This window comes from Takifugu rubripes, chromosome 22 (genome assembly GCF_901000725.2).
Source record: "Takifugu rubripes chromosome 22, fTakRub1.2, whole genome shotgun sequence".
NCBI classification, from domain to species: domain Eukaryota; kingdom Metazoa; phylum Chordata; class Actinopteri; order Tetraodontiformes; family Tetraodontidae; genus Takifugu; species Takifugu rubripes.
Genome location: NC_042306.1, coordinates 4438748 through 4462510, shown reverse-complemented (window position 1 = coordinate 4462510; position 23763 = coordinate 4438748). Strand labels below are relative to the sequence as shown.

At 43.3% G+C, this 23763-nt stretch overlaps 3 protein-coding genes and 1 long non-coding RNA gene across 8 annotated transcripts; 1 reads left to right on the top strand and 3 right to left on the bottom strand.

Moving 5' to 3' along the window:
• Positions 1-322: 322 nt before the first annotated feature.
• On the bottom strand, positions 323-6135 carry LOC101062132 (protein-lysine 6-oxidase-like). 3 transcript variants are annotated; one of them, XM_029831302.1, is made up of 8 exons: positions 5614-6135; positions 3095-3751; positions 2873-2981; positions 2392-2529; positions 1911-2067; positions 1623-1718; positions 1408-1523; positions 323-1267 (listed from the first exon to the last, which is right to left on the bottom strand). In XM_029831302.1, exons 2-8 carry the CDS (start codon positions 3321-3323, stop codon positions 1261-1263), a joined length of 852 nt encoding a protein of 283 aa, XP_029687162.1. In that variant the 5' UTR covers positions 3324-3751; positions 5614-6135; the 3' UTR covers positions 323-1260. The 3 variants fall into 3 exon arrangements, with proteins under 3 accessions (XP_029687162.1, XP_029687161.1, XP_003975463.2); XM_029831301.1 differs by having other exon boundaries at positions 3095-3725; XM_003975414.2 differs by lacking the exon at positions 5614-6135 and having other exon boundaries at positions 3095-3957.
• Positions 4888-15041, top strand: LOC115248011 (uncharacterized). The gene is made up of 3 exons (XR_003887045.1): positions 4888-4998; positions 5215-5424; positions 14909-15041. It is a non-coding gene; the product is annotated as an uncharacterized lncRNA (long non-coding RNA).
• Positions 7302-9674, bottom strand: LOC101062357 (nicotinamide riboside kinase 2-like). Of its 2 annotated transcripts, XM_003975415.3 has the most exons (8): positions 9479-9674; positions 9306-9396; positions 8567-8615; positions 8157-8334; positions 8006-8077; positions 7822-7928; positions 7615-7700; positions 7302-7533 (listed from the first exon to the last, which is right to left on the bottom strand). In XM_003975415.3, the coding sequence occupies exons 1-7, from the start codon at positions 9502-9504 to the stop codon at positions 7615-7617; spliced, it is 609 nt and encodes a 202-aa protein (XP_003975464.1). In that variant the 5' UTR covers positions 9505-9674; the 3' UTR covers positions 7302-7533. The 2 variants fall into 2 exon arrangements, with proteins under 2 accessions (XP_003975464.1, XP_029687165.1); XM_029831305.1 differs by lacking the exon at positions 8567-8615 and having other exon boundaries at positions 9479-9527.
• LOC101062580 (caytaxin-like) lies at positions 10645-18799 on the bottom strand. 2 transcript variants are annotated; one of them, XM_029831303.1, is made up of 14 exons: positions 18635-18799; positions 18207-18334; positions 16486-16586; positions 15438-15490; positions 15151-15366; positions 14887-15045; positions 14359-14461; positions 13995-14126; positions 13823-13909; positions 13337-13435; positions 13109-13144; positions 12971-13018; positions 12657-12702; positions 10645-11778 (listed from the first exon to the last, which is right to left on the bottom strand). In XM_029831303.1, exons 3-14 carry the CDS (start codon positions 16560-16562, stop codon positions 11737-11739), a joined length of 1098 nt encoding a protein of 365 aa, XP_029687163.1. In that variant the 5' UTR covers positions 16563-16586; positions 18207-18334; positions 18635-18799; the 3' UTR covers positions 10645-11736. The 2 variants fall into 2 exon arrangements, with proteins under 2 accessions (XP_029687163.1, XP_029687164.1); XM_029831304.1 differs by having other exon boundaries at positions 18207-18306.
• Positions 18800-23763: the final 4964 nt, after the last annotated feature.

The following is a 23763-nucleotide window of genomic DNA, read 5'->3' as shown; positions in this document are numbered from 1 at the left end:
AAACAGTCTGGTGATTACTGCAAAAACACATTTGTCCATATTGAAAACATTGTTAAATGAGACAGTTGTGTCAGTGTTTCCATTCAGACAAAATTCTCCGAGTGATTAAAAGCTGTACATAAAAAGTTTGGTTCAAGCTGCACACATGTAGATCCAGAATGCCAGAACTCAATATCTCTCTTTACAGACAGGAGTGGGGGAAAATGGGCCTTCATTCATCTTTTCTGACTGTTTTAATAGATATAGCATGGCTGTATTAGATCCTGCTGGCTGTGTTTTCGCAGAGGCTCGTCAGCAAACATACCACCTCGTCTGCCTGCAGGCTTATTTGTCTCTGAGGCGACCATCTCCCGCATCTCTAAAAGCACAACCCCCCCCCCCCACCTTTCCTATTTAAAAAATGTTAAAATAGTCGAATTTTCTTGATAAACAGATGATTTCTGTCTTTATTGTATTCATTTTAAATACTAATAACAGATTAATTGAACTGCAGACAGCTGCAGACAGCTCTGGAAAAGGAAATCAGTACAATGCGTACAGAAACAGATTACACATGGCCTTATCGTCGTAACCTCAATAAGATACTGTATTTCAAATTGACCAAATCAATCCAATGAAAAAACCAGCAATGGATTTTATTAAAAGTGTTCCGATGAAAGGATCCCTGAGGGACCTGTAGGATCCACGGGAATACTGATCAATCTCATTATGTACATCTGAATAGTTTGAATAGTTTTTGTTTTGTTGGTTTGCTGCACCAGGACCTGCCACTAGGTGGCGTTTTGTAATTTAACATTTAAATTATTGTGTCACAATATCGATTCAAAGCAATCAAAATCTTTCACTTGAAACTTGTCCTGCTGTGCTGCCTCACCTAATGATATACACCCACGTGGTTGCTCATCCATAGTGCACTGGCCTTTACATTAGATTCACTGTCACATCGTTATTTTTAAATAGCACTGCATGTGCATGTCAAAATCACAACAAAATAAAACACAGGGCGACAACCCCCCCCCCCCCCCCCCAACATTTCAGAAAATGAAGCACCCATCTAACAACCAAACGTGGGCACAGAACTCATATTTGCAGGGGTTATGCATCAGAGTACAAATGATTGAGTTAATCTGCCGATCTCACCATTATAAGCAAACCAAAATTTGTTTTCTTTCAACACCAGACTGCGAACCCCTTTGCAGATTCTTCATCACTGTTGTGGTGCAGACGTCAGCTGCAGACAGCTCTGGAAACCGAAAGAGCTCAACCCCTGAAAAAGCAGATAAAGAAACATTTTAAAAACACACACAGCAAGTCTGTGAACCTGCTAGCTGACACCGCGAGCCTTAAACTCAACACGTTTCGATTACGTTGAATACCAAACAATGAAAAACGAACCAACTGTCCTACCTGGTGACCCGGCAGTGTCGTGTCTGGACGTAGACCCCGGTGTAGGTCACATCACACCTCACTACGTTGTTGGTAAAGTCTGACTCCAGGACAAGGAAATTAGGATTTACAGTAACCTGCAAGACACACCCCAATCAAGCAGCTCTCCTGTACATTCAACTAATAAATATCCATACTGAGGAATAACCTTGTCTAAATTTCATTTCTCTTTTTACCTTTAAGATGTAGTTTCCAGGAGGAACATCTGTGATGTCGATCCACTGACAGTCAATGTTGGCGGCATATATGTCAAAGCATCCTGGACTCAGTCCCTGAGAACACACGCGCCCAGCCACTAAGGTAAACTCTTTTTTGACTTTATTGTCACCTTATAGTGTTTTTAAAAGATTCAGACTTGGGATTTAGCACCAGTTCTTTGGGAGGAAAGTTATAAAAACACATATTTGCCTGTTGCTATTTGGCTCCAATCATCCTTAAATGCTTTATAGATAATGTGGTATTACCTGTGTGTGGGACGTGCAAGCGTAGCGCCGCCTGAATCCTGGATCACAGCCTGTGTCCTCTAGGCAGAAACTGGCCTTGTGTCCTTCCGCAACTTTGAGTCCAGTGACGGAGTCGAGGAGGTCGTAGTTGCTGAACGCGTCCATGCTGTGGTAGTGTCTATGAGCAGATTCCATTTGATCTGAGAAATGCTTCCAAGTTTTACTTTTATGCCAATCCTTAGTTCCAAATAAGGGAAAATTACACACATAATCATCTACAATAAAAGGCTATGAAGCAGGCGTGGTGTTTATTTTTAACTGGAGGTTAAAGGTTAGACTCTTACGTTCACAAAATAAGTCCAAAAGAAGAAAAATCTTACCAGACATGCTTGGAGTCCTATTAAGCATTTGATGGTCAACAATACCCAGCTGGCTTAAAATCCATGAATGAAGATGCGTTTAAGTTTTATGAAATTTCCCATTTAAGAGGGTTTTAACTCACTGGTGGCAACTGTGCCAGTCCCACTGATATCTTGGCTTGACAGGAAGGAAGTCACCAGTGCCCTGGTTCTTCACTTTCTGGGGGAAACGCAGGAGGACCCTGAAGTCGATGTCTCTCACAGTTGGTCCATAAGCTGACCTTGGATGGAACACAGGAGACACTGACACAACCATGGAAAAGCCTCAGCTGGACATAAATTGTTCAAAGATAATGGCGTGTGGAGAGTTTATTCCATTGTGCTCAACGATTCTTGGAAAGGTTATTCAGAACATGTGTGTCTCGGCACCGCTCCAACAACCATTAGTAACCAGAACGTTTACCCCAAAGAATTACCGGTAGAGGTAATTTAAACCCACCGTAAAACAACCCAAACGTCGCGGTGAAGCAAATTAGCCTTTGGTGAGCAGTAAAACCAACGGAAATACCCGTGTGTGTGTGTGTGTATGTGTGTGTGTCACACTTGGACCACCGCAGCTGATACCTGGCCAGGCAGTTCTCCTCAGCAGCGCAGCGGAGCGCGTACATTTGCATTCGTTGGATGTAGGTACCTGCTTGGATTGCATATGGGTCTGGTTCCAGATCTGGCAGACCTGGCGCAGGAAAATAAGGCGCAAATCAAGTATGAATAATTAAAAAACAAACCCTACTCGGGTTAAGAAGGTTTATTCATCCAAACACCAAATTATATGGATGAGGCACTTGCCGTTTTGGAAATATCTCGTCCCGTATCCCAGACTGGGTGGATGGCGTGTGCGGCTGCTGGCGGGATACATGTTGTATAACACCGAATTCCTGTGGTTTTTAAAGGGGCTTCGAGGGTCGTCGTTAACCATGTTCTCTTCATAACCGAGTGCTTCGTTTGGAGGATCTTGATAGAATGGACCGGGGGCCACAGACCGTTCCTCCGGGGCCGGTTGCCTGGACTCGGACATCGCCTCTGGCACCTCGTGTAACTCTTGGTTCTGAGGGCTTGCCCCTTCTTCTCTAGCATGCAGGGAAGTGGCATCCACACCTGAGGCGTTGTTACTGCTGGGTTGTTCGGTGCGGATGCGTCGCGCCCCCGGATGCCCCGCAGCCTCTGATCCGCCGGGGTGTCTGATCTGCGCTTCATCCTGTCCGTGCGCCGGAGAAGTGCCGAGATCTGCAGAGGGGTCGGTCCACAGCTGACTGGTGCCGGGGTCATCCCTCTTTCTACTGCTCACGTAAACCCTCGGCTGGTTCCTTGACCGAACCGGGGCTTGGTATTCTGACCCGGTGCTGAGTAAACTGTAAACCTGCCCGTTGTTTTCCCATTGGAAGCGATGCCGCCACGGGCCGGCAGCGCGCCGCTGCTCCTGTCCAGAGATGATGGGGATTAGTCCTTGAGAAAAGTATAAAACTAAAAGTGACCATTTTGCCATGACTGTTAAGACTAAATAAACTATAAATAGATCCCCCTTAATCGCTGACACGTAGATATTGATAAAATCACGCGTTAACTGGTCTTAAAATGAAGCGCATGTCAATTGAGGGCCGAACAAGTGGAGAAGGAGAGGATGGCCTGGAACTTTCGGGGGTTGTTTATCGAATTCAGTACACTTACTGAGACACAGTCAAATCCTAGAAGAATTAACCCCTGCCTTGCTGTGGCTGAGTGGAGATACCCGAGGCTGAGAGAGGGGCGCGCTATGTAAATTTTACAGGCGGGCGTGAACTGAAGTCGCCAGAATGTTTGCATTCAGTGGGTATTTTCAAGAAGTGCTGGACCGAATGGAGGACAAAATGTGGCATTTTCTTTGTGCATTGACAGCAGCAACTTTGGTGGGGTTCCTCTAATGTTGGTTCCTGTGGTGTTTATTTATTTATTTTTAATGTCAGTATCAGTAACCCATCTGCAACCAAGCAACATCCTGCGACACACACGTTCCACCACACCGGGGCAGGCTGCACCCATCAGAACATGAATGATAAGTTTAAATACTTTTTCTCACGAGAGGATACGGATCAATCCTCAGATGTCGATCTACAGAGAGAAGATCTTTCCCCCTCTTTTCCCCTTTAAATGATTGTAAATGTTACATTTAATCAAAGAAGCAACGCTGCGTTATGCGTGATCATTCTGTTGATCCAATATCAACATTCTGTTAAAAGACTCCTGAAAATGATAAAGATTCCAAATTGCTTTGAAAAACGACGACACATGCAGGACACTGTCTTGCGTATTCTCAGCAATAAAATGCTAAAATAAATAACATTTTAAAATGTTGGCAGTTGTTGGTCATTTCTTATAAAATTCACCTCTGCTGAGAAACTACATTTTCAACGTGGGCATAAATGTTAATATAAATCATACGATTTCCAAAGCTTATCCATAAATTTGAAAAGCCCCACACTCATTTACAGAAGATTTTGCTATTTGAAGCCTCTACAGCGTAGCACCAAAAAGGGCATGAGGATGGTGAGAATGCATTTCTATTCTTAGTCAAAGAGACCTCCCCCCATCTCATCCAGGGTCCCGCCCTGCCCAGCACTGTGCCACAGTCCAGATTTATAAGAGCTGCAGAACCTTGGTACTGGTTTGGCACAAGACTTAACCGAGCCGGACATTTAACCCAGACAATTTAGCCAGTAAGTATTGAGTCTTTCTTGTGTGTCTGAACTGGAAGTAAACAAAACACAACAAATGTTGCCACCAAAACTAATCTGTAGTGTAAGATAGCAGTGCTTGGAATAAAATAAACAGTTTCTGGTTGTTTTCTTGGCACACCTGCAACAGCAGAAACTCTCCCTGTGTGAAAGACTAATTCTTCTACGCTTTGAATATATCTTATTCCATGAATCTAGGTGTCCCAGGGCTGCTCACAGCTTTGCCTCTTGAGAGATTTAAAGAAGATGATGGTCTTAAAATGGTTTTACTACAAGAGCACTGAACACCCCCCGTACAAGGAATATACCTGTTGTCTTCCCTTGAGGCCTCACAAAGCAAGTCTGAGGAGGTTACAACTAAATGATAGATCCAGAGGGTTTACCACAGATCATGGGGAGACAAAACAGGTGAGATGCTGAAAGAAAAGAACTTGCACTTTGCTGTGGGACACTCGCTTACATGGACATTAGTTTTCCTGCCCCCCCAAAAACATAAAAAAGCTAAATTCTGTTCTGTAATCTGGCATAAATCATGTCCAATAAATGATGAATTGTGCATTATGTTGACAGGTTGTTGAAAAATGAGTTTTGCCTTACGTGAACCATCTTTGAGAGAAGGACACAGCTACAGTTCGTCTTGCTTTACCCAGATATTAAATATAGTCGCTACTTATATGACTAAGCATTGGGAAACTAACTGAGCTATTAAAAACTAACCAGCAGACCTACAGTCCAGTTCAAAACTTATATCCCTCCTCTTATCAGTTTAGATTGCGATTGAGAGCATTGATGAAGTGTAATAATTTGCCTGATATGGATGCAAATTCACTCATTTTGGTTTTTCAATCATTGTCTCTTTTGTGCAAAATAGACTTCAGGACCATAAAAACAGACTGCAGAGTTAATCTAGAAACACACAGGGTTTTTATTGGAATACAAATTCCCTACAGGGCAATATAGTAAAGTAGAAGCTGTCTTGACTCATAAAATGTTAATTTTGAGCTGATACAACTGGGTAATTGTAAATAATCCACTGCTAGTGATCGCTAACATCAAGTGTTACTCAGCGATGACTTTAGCCATTCATATATGTTCAGCTCAGTGAGCCAAAAATATTCCTGTCATCTCTTCAGCGCCACGGTCACAAGTGTTCACATGACTCAGGGGGCCTCAGACGCTCAAATGAGAGGTGGGTGCTTGCGGGGATCGTGTTCGTCTCCTGCCTCTTCACCCAAATATGGATGCCCCAGCTTCTACTTTTGGGTGTGCCGTGGCAGCGCTTGACGTGGGAGCACATGCCACCCCTTCTCACCTTACATGATCTGTGGTGGCATGTTTGAACCCCCACCCCCCACCCCAAGCCTGAGTCAGACCAGGCTGTTGAGTGTTGGGTGGGTGTGTTGGTCAGTAATTGGCTGAGTGCTTAACATTATTCCTCAGGCACTTATGCTAAATATAACCCATCAGTCATGCAAACCCTCAGCTGTGGGCCAAATGTTGCTATGTAAAGACTCCCAGACATGCATCACAAGACCCCCCGCCACCCACCCAGTAGACTCCCTGGCTTTCTGGGTGCCCTGGTGCCAAAGTTGAAGGCTGTTACACTTTTTTTTCCCAGTCAGTGATGGAGAAGAAAGGCAACAGCAAAGAACCTGGCAAATTGACGTTGATATTTTATTACTGGAATATCAATAAAAGCGTACATTTACAAATCTGTGCACCCACGTTTGTCTGTGCAGACAGATAGAAGAATGTGTGTTACTCCTGCTCTCAGTGGTAGGCTCTAGACCATGTTGTCATTTGATCCTAAACAGTCTCTTTGGACAATATACAGGGGAAAACAAGTATAATCCCTCCCCAGACACATTATGAACTAAAAATCTTGCCCAATGATAATAAAATTAGGTCTTTTTTTCCATTATGTTTTATATTTTAGAGCACATTCTATGTATTTGCTCTGCATAATCTACTGCAATATCAATTGCAGTGAAAATATAAAAACACAGAGACACACTCAATAACTGTGATGTCATTTGTCCTTGTTTCTGTTCTCACCATCTGCACTGCTATAAATGATCAATATCTATAACCAGTGATGAAAGCGTTAAAAGCCCTCTTTACTGAGGCTCTAAATCTAATATTGGTGATGAGAGGCATCATTCAGGGTTGTTGTTGCTGCCTGGCAGGATGTTATGCGTCATCCCCAGTTTATGAGGTTTCCGATTAGGAAGAAGTGTGTGTGTGCAGAATATGTCCGGTGGGGGAAAGAAAGACTGGAGGCATGGTTTGGATTCAGTCGTTTCATTTAGTCGGACATTGATTTTCCTCCCAACACATTGATGGTAAACACTGGGTAGACCAGAGGTGGCTTATCTTTAAAAAACAAAAGACAGTTCTTAATAAGTTAGACAATTTCGCTATTTACAACGAGCCCCAAAGTCCAGAGATGGTGTTACACATTGAGCTAAAATTATATTTACAAATCTATACACAAATCCTCCATCACGCCCCGGTTTGCTGTGAAGAGAAAGAGAGAGAGGAGCGTTCAATTATTTGCAGTCAGCTTGAGCTGTCTAACGTTGTTATTATTGTGTTTACCTATGAATTGTTCAGCAAGGAGTTCTGAATGCTCTCGTACGCTGCGTTGTAGATCTCGTCTTTAGACGCCATCCCATCGAGGTACTCTGTCCAGAGAAGGGCATCCAAAGCGTCAAAAGTGAGCAGTTACATCCTGAGAGACATTTGATGTAATGTTTGGGGATGGGGTTTTTTAAGCTGCGGGGAGGTGGAGTTGGCTTTGTTTACCTATGCTGTCGCAGTTGCTCTCCATCTCTTTCCTGTGTTTCAAGTACATGGGCCAGACGTGGCCTTCAAACAGGCCCGGGGGGTCAGGAACTGTGTATGTCCTCGTGCTGCAGACACAAAAGCAGTCAGATTCTGCCCCGGCACGCAAGCGTACTTTGTCAAAGTTGCCTTGACAGCCGGTTACCTTCGTCTTCGTTTGCATTCCTCATAAGGAATGGAGATGTAGAGGCACTTGTCGTAGATGTCAATCAGTGGTCTGAAGGGCGGAATGGAGGCTCAGATTAGTCCGGTTTGGATTTTCAAGCTTGGGACTCAAAAAAGGTGGGATGTCCTACTTGTAATTGTAGATGAGAAAACCCTCAATGATGAGGATGTGGATTCCTTTCTCCTCCACGTTGGCCTCACCCGCCTCAGGTGAGAGGCTGACGCCATGGGAGCGGGCGAACTTGACCGGGTTCTCCTGCCATCCTCTCACCGTGTTGACCATAGACTCCATGTCCAGGGCATCGATCACTGAGACAGGACAGGGGAGAAGAGAGAAAAACCAGGCTTCACCATACAAGCGACCACCACAGCTCAATGTGCAGCAACACACACACAAGTCACTTTTAAGGAATGTGTGTAGCATTTTATGACTGAAAAATCACAAAGTTTAGGATTGACTGGTTACCAAACTAGGAAAAAAATATGCAGGAAAGGGAAAATACATTACTGCAAGGTTTTCCTACTTGAAATCCAATCTTACCATCCCACTGTCTAAAGCCGTCCTCCCCGACTTCTATTTGATCGGGTCTCTGAAATAACAGTCACCAATAAAACATATTGCTGCAACCTAGTAACCAGCCGGAGCTGATCCCACCTGGACAGGACAAGTCAAGGACCCCTCTCCACCCAAAGTAGGGACAATAGCGAGTTGCCCTATTCCCAATTTTCTACGAGACGTGGATTGAAAAAAACCCTCAACACGAAATGCTTCTTTTTAAAATATGCTGCTCATCATAGCACAAGAACGGAAATGCATATTCGCTGGCGTAATGATGGAGCAGGAAAAGTCTAACGGAATTGTGGTGACCCTAGGCAGCATCCTTGACGTGTTGCAGTAACAGCGAAACATAAAATAATAACACTGACTTTTTAAGTGAGAGCTCTAGTCAAACGTTGGTTGATGAGCTGTTACTGTGGTTGAATTATGGTATAGTTTTATAGAGAAGAGGGTAGGAACCCAAGTTTTTAGCTTCTTCGGCGAAACTGGGGTAAATTATAATACATCATGATTAAAATCCTGACTTTAAGTGGGGACGTTCAGCCCTTCTCATTGGCTGTCCAGGAGACAATCAGCCAGATGTATTACTAGGCTACAGAGACGACAGGACATCTGTACGTCAGACCGGAGGGATACAATTCTGAGAGTTACATTCTTGGAATACTTACTGCAGCTTTTAAATATCAAAAGGTCATGAGAAAGGTCACTTTGGTGAACTTACCTTGAAAAAGTCGTCCTGGTGCACCACGCAACAATTGGGTAATGTCTTTAGAAGTCTATTTGTCAAAGTGGTCTTCCCACCGTTGGTCACTCTGGAAACAAAGAAAGAAGAGCTATTAAACTACAGAGATTAAAGACACACAGATAACTTTGAGGAGGTTACAGGAGACCTACCCTCCAATGCCAATGATTAACTTCATTTTGCCTCTGTGTGTTGGTCACCTCGGGAATTCAGTCAATAAAAGAAGGGAACCCCGCCAAAGAAACCCGTCCGTTAAAGGCTAGCTGTGAGAAACCTTCCCTTCTCCTCCAAAACAGATGTTCCCTCCTTTTACAACTTCATTGATAGACAATCTCTGCCAGGCATATAAAGGATTTGGCTGCAGCGTCACGCCCCTCAACCCAATCTGCCCCCCCATCCCCTCGGCCAATCGGCTGCAGCTTTCCCGGGAAGCGGCGCTCCTGGGAGGGGTGAGGACATTTAAGCAGATTCCAAATCTTCCACCTGCTGTCGGGGGTCATCGAGCACTAGCCATGCAAATGCACCGCATATCCGACACCTGGCAGATTGGGGGAGAATAAAGAAAGGATGGTGGGGCTAAGCTGTGAAACACATTATCAATCCGCTCTCTGGTGAGAGCCAAAGCAACGTGTGGCGTCCATAACAGAGCGCTGATGTGGACAGCAGCGTGGAATACAGATGTATTCATGAAATGGGATAAACGGTATCAGAAACCCCTAAAATCTGGGCGACAGTTGTTTATTTTTGTAATCTACAAAACCAGAAGCTCTAAATTTAGTCAGCCGGTGTGTGTCCAACGTCAGACGTATTTCTGACGCAACCTACCGCTGTAGATGGCAGTTGGCCATGAGTCCACCCTGCTTCTGTGAACGCTCTCCGTCAGACACACACCTCTGGCTGTGCTGCGCTGTAACCAGATCCTCCTCTTTGTCCATTTACAGCATTAAAGGGGTGAACTTTGAGTCGCACTTATCAGAGAACATGCAGGGCTGCATGTGTGTCCTTCAGCAAAGGCCTCAAGAACTTGTGATTTCATGTATTTGGCCTCTTGTATCAAAGCTAAGCAGCAGCTTGGAGTCTGTTTTGAAACTCGGCTTGGCAAAGACGTTTAGGTTACAAAGCTGGTCCTATATGTGCTGGGGCATTATGTAGGGCATCATATAAATATAATATGGTGCACATACCTCTTCCTTATTAAGCTGAGGCAGATGTTTGGTAGAGAATTTGCTACAGTATCTAAATGCTAACTAAGATTGTATCCTGAGGGAGCGAGACAAACTACATCCAAGATTAAAGGAATAAAAAAATTACAGACATCTGAGAAGTGGTTTCACTTTATTTTCTTAAAAAAATTGTCAAGTAATTGAGAATATGGAGGTGATCAGCTTGGCTTCCTACTTAAATCTCCATTAATTTGTCTTCTCTTTAGCAAACAGGCAAGATGACAACATCTCTAATTTAGAGTATTCCTGTCACCTAAACTATCGCTGTGTTATTGACTGAGCTCTTTTCACACTTTAATGCCTAAAATCCATTTCAACTGCTATTTCTGCTCTTAGTTACAGGGCAAATTGCATCAGGGATGAGCTTAAGGAACAGCACTTTGTTTGAGCTTTTGCATTGGGCCAGGATCTCGTGATCACAATAACGTTGCATTTAAAAATGGAGGGGTCACCTCGGTGAGAGATTACGTGCAAATGATGTGCGAAGAGCAGCACAGACATGAGAGCGACACACAGGATGTCACCTGACACAGTGAACGCGCTCATAAACACCGTTATAGACAAGCCAAAGTGAAGATGTGATCATATGACATATGACAAAATACCGTTTTAAATAATTTCTTTTGTTTTTTTATTAAAAACAGTAAATGGCACATCTTCATAAACAACACTTTTATCAATCTCAGCTCTGTTTAAATATATCTACTGTATCTCTGTAACAATGCATGATATCCATGTTGTAAAAGTACAATGGCAGATGATATCATATCTGACAAAAACAAAGGTAACAAAGGACTGGAGGGTTTAAACAAGCATGCCACCTGCATATCCAAACTCCGTGACACACGTTTGCATCAGAAACATCTACCGTACAACTAAAAAGAGCAAAGTCACCATTATTTTTCCAGTTAACGGCCATGAAGCCAAACAACCCTCACACCATTGTAACCAAAACACCATTCCCAAATCTATGTACACAGGCCTGGAGATGGGATATTTCCTTGACTTTGTTGAGTCATGCTGCACATGAACTTAATCCTGACAGACTCACAATTCCCCCAGACTGCTTTGGTGGGATTAACCGAGACACGGACATGTCGCTGAAGAGTTGGAGAAATGATTGTCTCGCAGCTGATGGATCCAGGAGCTTCAGTCCTGGGATGGAGGTTCAATGCTGGCTCCTGCATTCATGCAGGAATCTTTCCCACGTGTTCTTCAGCTTTGAAGCTCTATAACAGAAATGCAGACGTCTCACACTTACATGCCAACACTTCAATTAAATTGGACTTGCACATTTATTTCCCTTCCCTCTTCCTCCTACCCACTGTTTAATTGATTGCATGCTTCATTTAAGCTCATCAACATATCGGAGGTTTTACTGAATGGAGGTTCTTTCCTAATGACCAGCTTGTTCGATCTTAACACCCTGGTATTTCCCTGGATTTCTGGACAGGCACGTTTGATGTAGAGCTCAAAATAGAGCCGAATGCTCAAGTGGGGACAGGCTGGAAGAGACGAGCAGCTGTGCTTTATGTAACACTGTGTTCGTGTACACTGGGAGCACCATGTTGCAGTCCGATTACACGCAGTTTGAATTGAGAGGTGAAACATGATGTGGCGAATGGAAAATGAGCTGCACTGGATGGAAGTTTGCCACACTGTTGAGAGGAAAGGACTCAGGGAGGCCTAGTAGGGAATTGTTTTAGTTGATTTGTAATTTTGTTGGACTGCGGATTGTCGGACTAAAATGACCACGACAAGGTGAAATTACCAAATTGATCCTTCGGACGTCTCTACTGTTAAAATAATCTGAATTTTCAGGTTCGGGTGCAGACTTTCTTCATGTTTTTATACTGTAAATAAGGAGACCCTGAGCTGAGGGCTGACACTTTAGACCTTTTGCCACTCACACTCCACTGAAATCAGGACATTGTCCAATGTTTGTCTGGTTTACTGTATCATGGAGGTTTTGCATGCATCAGCACAGGCGCGCGCGCCCGTGTGTGTGTGTATGTGTGTGTGTTTAGGATTAGTTACTGGGGGCTGACATTACAAACCAATGTGATGAAGCTGATGGAAGCCCAGTTGAGTCAATGAGAAGCCTCACCTTAATGTCAGATGTCACAGCTAACGTCCCTATCATTGATTTTGGCCTGAAGAAAAAAAACCAGGTCAAATTAAAGACAAATGCAAATAAAAAATATATTGCTCCTTCATGTCATGTTGAATTTTCCTCTAAACAATATCCGCCAATCACAGCAAACAGAGGATTGCAGTTCATTCTTCCTGCAGTTATAGTGTACCGTAAATGGATTGTCAGTCCGAATTCAATTGTAACTTTTGTAATTGTAACTGTAAAATGAAACAGATGATTACAGCTAAAAATAGCTGGAGACTGTATGTGCTTTAAAACGAGGTCACCTTTCTTTAGGCGGTGTTGTGTCAGATCGCTGCTGCTCTTGCTCCAGTCTGTTAAGTAAGACGAACAAAGTATTTAGAAATGTTAGTGAAGCACCAAGAAAGCAGCAAGAACTAAAGCTCCAAATCTCTACCACTGACCTTTCCTTTTGTGATCTGACCTTCTCCTCGTCATATCTTCAAAAAAAAATAAAAAAAAAACCCCACAAGGATAATGAACCACAAGTTTAAAAAAATATAATACTGTAAAGAACAGTTGGCTATAACTTCAAAATTATGAATTAAAACGTTAACTTGATCAAAAGCTTGAACCCCATACTTCTGATTAAAATGTTTCTACATCGCCCCCGTGTGGGTGCGGTTACTTACTGCAGCACACACTCGGGAATTTGCACATGCTCCATGGGGATGAACTGGCTGAGCTCCTCCAGAGTGTGAACATAGCGAATCTTATCCATGAATTTAACACTGCAGAAAATACCAGCAGCATGCCAATTAGAAGAAATTATATGATCTTTGTTACATCCATAATTGTATCCCTTATGTAATAGATGTGTGTGGTAGATGTGACAGATAGAATGTACTGTGCATACTGCTGGAGCCACTAATATAACTGCTAAAAAGAATCTCATACACTCTGCCGGAAGAATCTGATTATTATGAATAGAAAGAATGCAATATTTGCCATTTTCATGCCTGAAGAGCATATATCGTTGTACATTATATGTATTTTTTGTGTTTTTCTCATGGTTTAGTCTATTCAGATGACTCAGGTCTGAATAATTAACTATTTTCAGCAATTTTAGATTCTTCTTTTTGATATTTTTAAGATGGTTATTTTACAGATGATCTCACCTGATAAAGGGTCTTGAGATGGCCAGAACCGTCCTGATGAACCACGTGGGGTGAGCGATGATGAGACACTTGAGATTCTTCCTCAGTCTGCAGGAGACATTTACATTTAATTAATTCTTTAGTGTTTCCGTTTCTGTCATAGCCGGTCTGATGTCATAAGCGTCATTCTCACTTCCTGTCAATCATCTGGTAGCATCTCTTCAGCCAGACAATGCCAGGCATCTTCCTGCGTGGAGTTGCTCCGTTCAGATAGACGATCATATAATCTTCTGCCACCAGCAGCTCCAGGCTGCTCACCACATACCTGAGGATGGATGCAACACAGGGGAAAAGTTCACCTGTCGCATCGTTGCAGGGTTTCCACCTGTTTTTCTTGCATTTATCACCAAGGATCATTCCAAATACGGCACCCCTGAGGGAAACCTCCATTGTTTTCTTCAAAGGACAACATTAATTAAGGTTGACAGGAAATGCGGCACGCTGCCGCCGCTGCTGCTGCAGCTGCAAATGTGCCGAAAGATCAGACTAGTTCTCACAGGAAGAGGTTCTCCATGATGTAGGCGTAGTCCTCACAGCTGCTGTCAGGGAGATGGCAGGCTGCAAACACGATGATCGCATTCAGACCCTCTCCATAATAGCCTGAAAGACAGATCAGCGCTTCGTTACCATGACTGTACGTCTTTTAGCTTTCCTCCTTGTCTTACGAGATTTGTTTCATTTTAAAGAAATCCTGACGTTAACAGCTGACCTGAGCAGGGGGACCACAATTTCTGTATGTAAAAATTATAACAGCAAGTGACGACAGAACCTGAAAGCATTCAGGATATGATATATGTTTGCATTTTATGTTGTGATTTTTTAAAAATTGCTAATTTTGACTGTAGCACCGATTTAGCACCTATTGCTCCATCAAGATCCCAAAAATTACCCTAACATTTTCGTGTAGTGCTGAATTAATCCTAATCCTGAATCCTGATTAGAATAGGAGCATTCAATAAAATAAAAGCAACACGTTTCTATTAATTTAATCAATTAATAGAACACACAGATGCTCAATGACTAACCTCCATGCGTCACGACCCTCAGGTACGGCCGGATGACCTGCATGTCGATCCGCTGCTCCTGATCTCCAATGATCACCGTTCGCCACAGACGTCCAGATGAGTCCCTCTCTTCTTCGCCTTCACCTGGAAGATGCTTGGCTGTGGCCACAGGAGTGTCATCTGAACAGAAAAGGACACAGCGAGAAGATTAAGATGTCCTCCCTGTCTGTTTGATCTACAAACACTGCAGAAAGTCCATATGTCCACATGGTTGCAATGTCCCACCTTCCCACTCCAGGTCGTTGCCGTTGTTGATGAACTCGAGCGAATCCGTCTCGTCGGGAGTCTCAATGTCGTCCACGTTGATGTCCAGGTCATCGGGTGTTTCCAGGAAGTCGTCGGAGAGCACCGAGCCCTCGCTCTGATCCAAGGACAGGTTCATGTCCGGGGCCACCAGAGTGCGACGCTTCCGCTCACCCACATTCAGAGTGGTGGGAGGAACTGGAGGCAGAATCAGAGCGCTGACACACAAAGTGGTTGGGAAGGACGTCCAAGGCTTCCTATTCACCTACTGTTTCTGTTGTCTGTCAGGCCACAGGAGGTATCTCCATCCTCTGGTAGTGGCCTGCAAGGGAAATCCTAAATGTTTATCCTCTGATTGCTTCTTTTACTGTGAGAATTTAGTCAATCCGACTACAGTTTAGTTGGTAGCTGCTATGTCCAAATGTACCTGCTGTGCTGCTACAGCTACATGAACTCGATCCCCAAGAAAATAGATACAAACACGGCTTCGGCTTCTGTGATCCCTGAGAGTCAGAGATGTTCTGCCTCTCATTAGGTGAAACTACAAACTGCCCCACAGGCATGCCAACGATCAAAAACGTGTTTGTTCACAGACACAAACTGAATTTAAAAGGTTGTTATTTTAAAACCGTAACACGGCCGGCTTCAGTCCCCCCTGTGATTAAACCACAGCGCGTCTTAGGGAATCCTGATGTGTCGAGAAAAACAACAGCAGTAATTACTCATCTCCCCTCTGACATTATTATAAGACAGTTAGACCCCTGCAAATACACACAAACACACATTCACACTAAAACAACCACAATTTTAGGCCGCAGCAGCAATTATCAGTAATCATACTGTCAGTACCTTGCTGTGTTAAAACAACACTACTGCATATTTAGATGTGGATAAATCATTGCAGTGGATAATCATTTTTACATTAGAGGAATTAGAGACAAACGTCTCTTCTGATTTTCTTGTTTTTCAAGCCTTTTTCTTGTTTTTTTTATGACAAAATTGACCTTATCTTAATAGTGAGCACTGTTACGGCTGCTGCAGTCAATGTCCACAGTGGGTTTTGTCCCGTTGTGGTCACGGTATTTCCCTCCTCGTCTCAATAAATGACTCTACTCAGGGAGTGTTCGCTGTTTTCCTGCTCTGATGTATTGAATTTACATTCTCCTGAAGCTGTTTTGTTCCCTAATACAAACCACATTGTCTCACACACGATGACTCAAGGACAAAACACACCTGGCAACACATCAAGGCAAGGCCCCACACCCACCCACCCACATACATACACACACACACACACACACACACACACACACCTACCTGGGGAAGTCCTCATCCTGCCACTCGTCTTTAACCTCCATGCTGTCCATGCGTAAAGCGGGGTTTGTCGTCCCCATCCCCTGAGAGGACGGACTTCAGCTCTTTGTGGTTAAAACACACACACACACACACACACACACACACACACACACACACACACACACACACAAAAGAGACATTTACTAACAAACAAGTGCTCCACCCGCGTTGCACAATCACGATGATCCAGAAGGGATCCGAATCTTGTGCGACGTGAACCAGAGGAGGTGTTTGATGCCCATAATTGATTAATCAATCACAGTGAAGAAAAGTCATACCTAATTATTTATTGCTTGTGTTTTTAAAACACCACATAACTTCATAAAAGTGATGTCATTAGCGCCTTTTGTCTACGTGTCATGACAGAAGAGAGCTACTTAAACATCATTTCTTGAATATTGTTGTTGCCGTGGTTACATAGAAGCCCACACACTCTTCTGTTATACTTTGGCCAGTCTTGATAAAGGAAAAACCTGATAATATTTATAATAAAAAGGGAAAATCTGAAACTCGAGGTGGCTGCATGGTCGACGTGGACAGCAACAAAAGGACGGTGGTAGAAGGGTGTGGAGAGGACCTGGCTGGGAGGACGGGAGCTCCGGGTCAAGCCCTGGAAAAGTACTGCCGAGGTACCTTTGAGCAAGTTACAGTAATTTCTCCTTGCGGGTTTAGTAACGTTTATCTGGTCTCAAAGGCCAAAATAATAATGTTACATCTAAATGAGAGAGTAATATTTAGTAAAACCTATAAGATAAATATGCACGTAAAGTAAAAATCTCTTGTTCTTGGTCATGTGGCATAATGTAATGTGCTTATTTCTGGTTAAGAACAAACCCACTTACAAATACACTAACATAACGTGCCCTGTCACACAACATTCACATCGATCTTCTCTGCACAGCCGTGGTTACGGAGAAGGAACCGCAGCGTTCCTCCGGCCACACAGGACAAACAAACAAACACAACGCAACAGAGCTGGATGCCTTTCCCTCAGTCTGAGTCCTCACAATGTCTTAACTGTGTTTGTGTGCCTGCTGGATCCGTCATGTGCTGGACGAGGATCACGTGTGACTCGAACGCATCTCAACCATAAGTCACCTTATAGCAGATGCCACCTCAGTCCATTAGTCTCCTGGGACAGAGTCTTCCCAGCCTAGTGGGTGTCTAAGCACCAAAGGGTGCTTTCACACTTTATTTCTCATGGAAATATCTGTCTAATGTGGAATTGGGGATTCCACAACTTGACCTTGTGGGGGATAAAATCAACCGCTCCAATTTGGCTGTTGGGGGTTAAAAGGGGAGCTGTGATGAGATGGACGCAAGCAGGAAATGAGGCAGAAAAGTGTACGTGCGTAGCCGCTCAGCATCAGCTGCTCACACAGCGACCTGATGATTGGCGGACACAAAGCGGCGCCGCTCCTGCGCGTGTTTGGTCAGGATTTGATGTCCAGATGGCGGAACTTTGACGTTAAAACTGTGTCGCTTCCATGGAAATGACTGTCATGGTGCTCTTTAAATCTGGAATTATTATCGAATGACTGTTGCAACCAAATGTAGCATTAAAACCCTGTCTGAGCTGTACAAAAACAGCCCTATATAAAGTTAGATCAAGTAAAATCTATATGAGAGCAACAGAGAGATGAGCAGAGATTCAAATCACAAACGTTATCAAAGATACTCGCCTTTTATTATTTCTGCTGCAGCTTTGAGAGCTTCCTGATTTTTACATCTGCAGCTGGGATGCTGGTGTGTTCAGGACCCGGCCTGTGTGATGAGGTTTTACTGCAGATGGAGAGAAAAATAGGTCCCCCTGTAAAAAAGGAGAGCAGCGGGGAGAGACCTGGTCATCACGAGGCAAACGTCATCCTGCTTCTGTCGCGCTTGCTTCCATTGACGTTGAGATCCCTCAGCACTTTTTTGGGACTAAAAATAATCCCCATCCTGTGCCTTTAGCTGGTCTTATGACAATGACTGCACTCCCCTCTTCCTCATAGTTACTCTCTGCTGGATCCCTCCTCCTCCTCTATCCGCCAACGCTAATGTTCCCACCCCAGCCTCTAATCCCGCTGTGATGATGTCATATGGCGGTTACGCAACCACACCTGCCTACCTTCTCTTTGCCTCTCTTTGGTTGCTCTTGCTCAGGATCAGCTGTTGTGTCCCTCCTGGTGTTGTTTTTATCCTCCCCTGAGCTGGAAAAGATGGACGTTCGTAATTCACTGCAGTTCCCTGGCAACAGCATCTTCCTCCCTCCCGCACAGCCTCCCTTCCTCTCTCTCTCCATTGCCTTTTATAACATCTCTTTTAAGCTCTCTCTCTCCACACAACCCCTCCTCCATGTGTGCTTCCCCTCATTTGCTCTTGTGGTGTGCTGCTCACATACACTCTCCTCCCTCTCTCTCCCCCTCCCTCCCTTCCTGTCCTGCTCTGTCCATCCGCAGTGAACCCTGGACCATGTTCATCACATCTCTCGGGCTTTGTGCTCATGGCCTAGGGGGAGCAGCCATCTCTTTTCTGCTCCTGAGTCCTGCTGTTGGCGGTTTGGAAGAATGCTGAATTTCGGGTGTGTTGACAGCCGCCTATTAATAACGCTGTTTTGCACATGGCTGTAATACAGTAACATGCTCAGACATGTGGCGAAAAGCTTTTGATTCACCACAGAACCAGAGGGCATGATTGTGTGTCTCCGATCATTCAGGCGCTGAAATGATTTTTATCTCCACCTACAGATTCATTATATCGACGGTGGTATTTTCTTTTCCCCACACCAATACCTCAAAATGCTAAAAGTATTTAACGCCTCGATTCGTTGTTCTTGCACATGGTATCACCTGCCAGCAGATGGCGACAGAGAATCTCCTTTAAGACGTGAGGTCGACGGCTTTGGGAACTGGACAATCAGCTTTGGCTCTCACATTAATACACTCACATGCTTTGCAAACATGCACAGCTTCATTATATTTGAAATAACCTCAAAATAACTCGCTGAATAAGCCCCCAATCAGGATACAACTATGAGATTATATCAGTAATTATTATCAAATTTATTAGATTTTTTTTTTCAATCTCAATTTTAATCTTATCTTAAATTTACTGAAAAACTGGCGAAATCATCACTTTTAGAGCTCAAAAATGACACTGGCTTTTTTTGCGTTTAATTGGTGGTAATGGTTGTAACATTAGCGCCATCTGTTGGACAAAACTCGGCAGTGTTTTCTCAGCAGTCCCGCCTCCTGGCACAACTCCCAGTCGCCAGCAGGGGCGCACCCTAGTTTGGAAAGCAACGTCTTTTAGACGCCGTATTTAATAAATTTGCCGCACAAATTTAAATTTAAAGTATGTCCTCCATATATTCTATCTACTAAAACTTGACCAATCTGTACAATGCCTCATTTAAACCTCTAATTAGAAAAGAGCAACACCATACATTTTCAGAGATGAGGACAAAAGTTTACTAAACCAACCTACAAGGTTTCTAACATGATAAATATTAGATAAAGTTTGAATTTTGAACAGTTATATTAGTTTAAAATCATCCTAAATTTACACCAAAGTATGAAGTATGCATAATCATAGATGTTTCTACTAATTCTACTACTATAAGTCCTGCTGTCACAATATCATAGAACAATAAACCATTCATTCAAGAGCAAATTGAATCTCTTTATTTCATTTCTTTTTCTAAAATACCTAACATTTTTATGAACAAATCACAGTTTTTGTTCATACCTGAGGAAAATCACAAAAAAATCATTTTCTTCACCCGGGTGTAGATGTTTCAGCCCTCCCTGTGCAGTGTCTCACAGCAGGGAGCAGGAAGTGTGTTACCTGTGTGGTCATCTTGTGATTGTGTTCCATGCTATGCAAGGGGACAGGAAAGGTGGCAGGAAAGGAACCATTTGGATTATATGATTTGGGCGCTATGCACCTGGTTAGATCTAGACTCCATCACACTAGAGGATAGAGAACAGTCCTGGAGGATCCGTCCCAGAACAGCCCCAATCACTATTGGATATTGAAGAGCAGTACCTAACCCAGCTTTGCCATAAACGTTTGCTGAAACTAAATGTATGGCTGACTGAATGAGCTACAGTGATGACCCATGATAGCTTCCATCTGCATTCCGCCAGCAGCTCTCCTGAATTGTGTTGTCATTCTGAAATAATTTGGTGACAGTGAACTCTGCAGAGTGCTGGCTCAGCAAATACGAGCAAATACCGGTGTTTTATAGCATCAAATAAAAAAACAACAACATAATAAATCCTCAGTGATTTCTGCTGTCACAACCAGGGAATAAAATAATAATAACAAATATTTACTTCCAGCAGTTGAACTTCTGACTCACTAGTGATGCAATGAGGTTCACAGCCCAGAGAAAACTAGGCTAATTTGATTACTGGCACAAATTAACAGCACACAGCTTGGATAGTACCTGTGAATACTTCGATATTTCAGTCATTTAAATTTGGGCGACTTCATTTAAAATCCTTTTTTCCCAAGTACCGGTATATTTATTTTGAAAGCATACATAAAGCCTTATTTTTGTCCCACTCAGCATCCAAAAATCAGTGGAAAGTGGTCCAGGACGCACTAAACAAAACTGCCCAACTTGGCACCTTGAACTTGCTTACATGACTGAGAATGTGATGCATGTGTGACATCAGCGGATGTGTGCACGGCTTAGGTGGGGGGAGTTATTTCCTTGCAGCTCAAATTAGCTAGACAAGCAGATTAGTGCGTAATAACTTGTCAGGGGTCAGTTTCACAGAGCCACTATTAAACATGCCTCCGCACCAGAGTGCTTAAAAACAATGATTATCTAATCACATTAAAATAGCAGGTGACACTTCCTCTAATGTGGTTAAGAGCCGACAGTCATGATGGCTCTTCAGCCGGGCCGGATCGGTACATCCTGCCACGGTGGATGCACGTTAATGTCGGCTCTGCGTGGGGGAACTGGGGGAAAGAAGTGTAGCGCGAGCCAAGACATCAAGTAACCACGGATCAGAGCCAAACCGAAGCTCCCGGTGCTGATAATCTCATTAATTGATGGTCAGAGCCTGAGCAGACGACCCAGAAATAGAAACAGGTCAAAGCTAACGCTGGTTTGGAGACTTTGCGTCACCACCGAGGAAGCGCCGATGCGACGTTCTCAGAAAAGGAAAATACCCATGTTAGACAGGAAAAAACAAATAAATAATCAATCAATCCCCATTTTTATCAGGATGGGAGATATCCACAGGGGTCTCATTGCCTTTCAAAAAATAATTTAAAAAAAATAAAGCCAATTTACTTTAACCAGACAAAGTGATTCAGAGGGCCTGTCAAGAGGGCCCTGACGAGACGGATATCGATGCCCCTGTTTCACCTGCTGACTTGACCTATTTTCAAACTTTAAAAAGGGGATGAGTGTTTGATTAGATGGAGATCAGATCATGTATCACGGGCTCTTACAGGCTTTTCTGGTATAACGTAGATAACAACATTACCAAGAGGTGCTGATCACAAGAGAGTGATCCATCATTAAAAGAAAGCTTTCTCAATGCCACCTGCTTCTTTTCTGCTCTTCAACCTTCTCATACACTGCCCGTATGCTGCCACACGGGGATTTAAGCCAACTTAACACAGCTTTTCAAATAAGCTTTGCTTAACAAATTTAGCATTTATCTGCAGGCCTAAAATAACATTCTAAAATACACGGTAAATGTTTCTGCAATGTTCAAACCTGTGTGTTGAGCGAATGTCCGCAGGAAAACTGGAGGACATGTTGATGCCAGATCAGTTGTCCCCAGACTGAAACAGATTCCATTATGGTCTGGGGTTCCACGTCTTATAGAAGAGTACATAAATGCATTGCAGGCAGAGTGTTGTCTTCAGTGCAAAAGAAGGTGGTAAATGTTTGGTTAATACATGTAAAGAGATGCACCATTTTGCTCAAGTTACCTTTAGGGATCAGGGATGTTTCCAGGCAGTTGCTGAAGAAAAGTTTAGTATTAGGGAGAGAGGATTTGCAACAGTCAAACCCTCCACACAGCTTCAAAAACTCATACTGTGCTGTTATTAATGCCAGAGGAGGTTACTTTGAGGTTAATGCAGACTCCAAGCCAGAATGACCCAAATATCTAATAATATTTCTAGTAAAAGAGAGTTCTTTTTCAATGGACTCACCTGTCTAAATAAAGGCTCAAATCAAATATGCTAATAGTCTCGCTTTGCATTGCTCAGATATTGTGCCATATTATTCTTTATGTTACAGGCCTCCATTTATACATTCCCCATGTTATCCCAAATATTAAAGAAACTCCGAGCTACCGAGCTATAATGAAATTTGACAAGAAGGGAACAGGCGGCTTTCGCAGCTCCGGTTGTGACGCAGAGGTGATCCAGAGACACTGGCAGAGTGTTTCTTTCATATTTCAGCGGGCTGATCGGTATTTTATCCCTCCTTTCCATTATCTCCCTGTCATCCCCCTGCTGCTCACCATCCCCCTTTCCCTCTATAAGCTGACACAGCTCCTTTGAACATTAGCTGATTTTTTCCTAATAGGATCTCTGAGGCTTAAATTGTCATCTGATAAAACTAAGGCGCTTGATAGCTACGCTGCACCCTCTTAACCAATTTGTACTCAATTAGGATAATGGGGAAACAAGCAAAGAGGGAGAGCTTTAATATATTAATGTGATAAAATGATTATCATTTGCTCTTGCTTACGACTTTGATTGTTACACACTTCCTGGAAGTCTCGTGCATATTAGCCGCTAATGAAGTAGGTCAGGTGGGAAAAGTCATGGGAAATATTTGAAAGCATTTTAAAGATGCGCACAACCTGGATTCTATATTTCCCACAATGCAATTTCAATTTACCCCTTTAAGTAACCCACACGGTTGCGTTTTATACATTATTTAACAGCCTCCCCGTTGACAATAATGATGATAATATAGTGTGTTTACTAAGAGAACATTCTGCCTTCAACTCCCTTTAAGATTGTAAGTGAGAGTCCCCACAGAGAAATATTTTAACCTCTTTATTTTGGGGTTGCTTTTCACATGCTAGAGAGCACTGATGGATAAACGTGACAGGCTTTGTTACAACTAGTTTTGTGGAAGTCGCCACTCAGTGGAGCCATTTAATCTGTCATTCTGTTCAGAGAAAGCCTTTTTGATGAGGCTTAGCACTGCCATATGGCTTTCAACACGTTGGTGTTTAAGATTCCTCGGCTGCTTAGACGTGTGTCAGT

Excerpts from the sequence above, each read along its gene's own strand:
- LOC101062132 (XM_003975414.2), bottom strand. The coding sequence starts at position 3,791 with ATGGCAAAATGGTCACTTTTAGTTTTATACTTTTCTCAAGGACTAATC. Across the intron at positions 2,530-2,872 it reads GAGGAGAACTGCCTGGCCAG|GTCAGCTTATGGACCAACTG; the intron begins GTATCAGCTGCG and ends GTTCCATCCAAG. Across the intron at positions 2,068-2,391 it reads GACTGGCACAGTTGCCACCA|ACACTACCACAGCATGGACG; the intron begins GTGAGTTAAAAC and ends ATCTGCTCATAG.
- LOC101062357 (XM_003975415.3), bottom strand. The coding sequence starts at position 9,504 with ATGAAGTTAATCATTGGCATTGGAGG. Across the intron at positions 9,397-9,478 it reads TTAATCATTGGCATTGGAGG|AGTGACCAACGGTGGGAAGA; the intron begins GTAGGTCTCCTG and ends CTTTGTTTCCAG. Across the intron at positions 7,701-7,821 it reads GAGCAACTGCGACAGCATAG|AGTACCTCGATGGGATGGCG; the intron begins GTAAACAAAGCC and ends TTCTCTGGACAG.
- LOC101062580 (XM_029831303.1), bottom strand. The coding sequence starts at position 16,562 with ATGGGGACGACAAACCCCGCTTTACGCATGGACAGCATGGAGGTTAAA. Across the intron at positions 15,046-15,150 it reads CAACGACCTGGAGTGGGAAG|ATGACACTCCTGTGGCCACA; the intron begins GTGGGACATTGC and ends TTTTCTGTTCAG. Across the intron at positions 14,127-14,358 it reads ATCATGGAGAACCTCTTCCT|GTATGTGGTGAGCAGCCTGG; the intron begins GTGAGAACTAGT and ends ATCCATCCTCAG.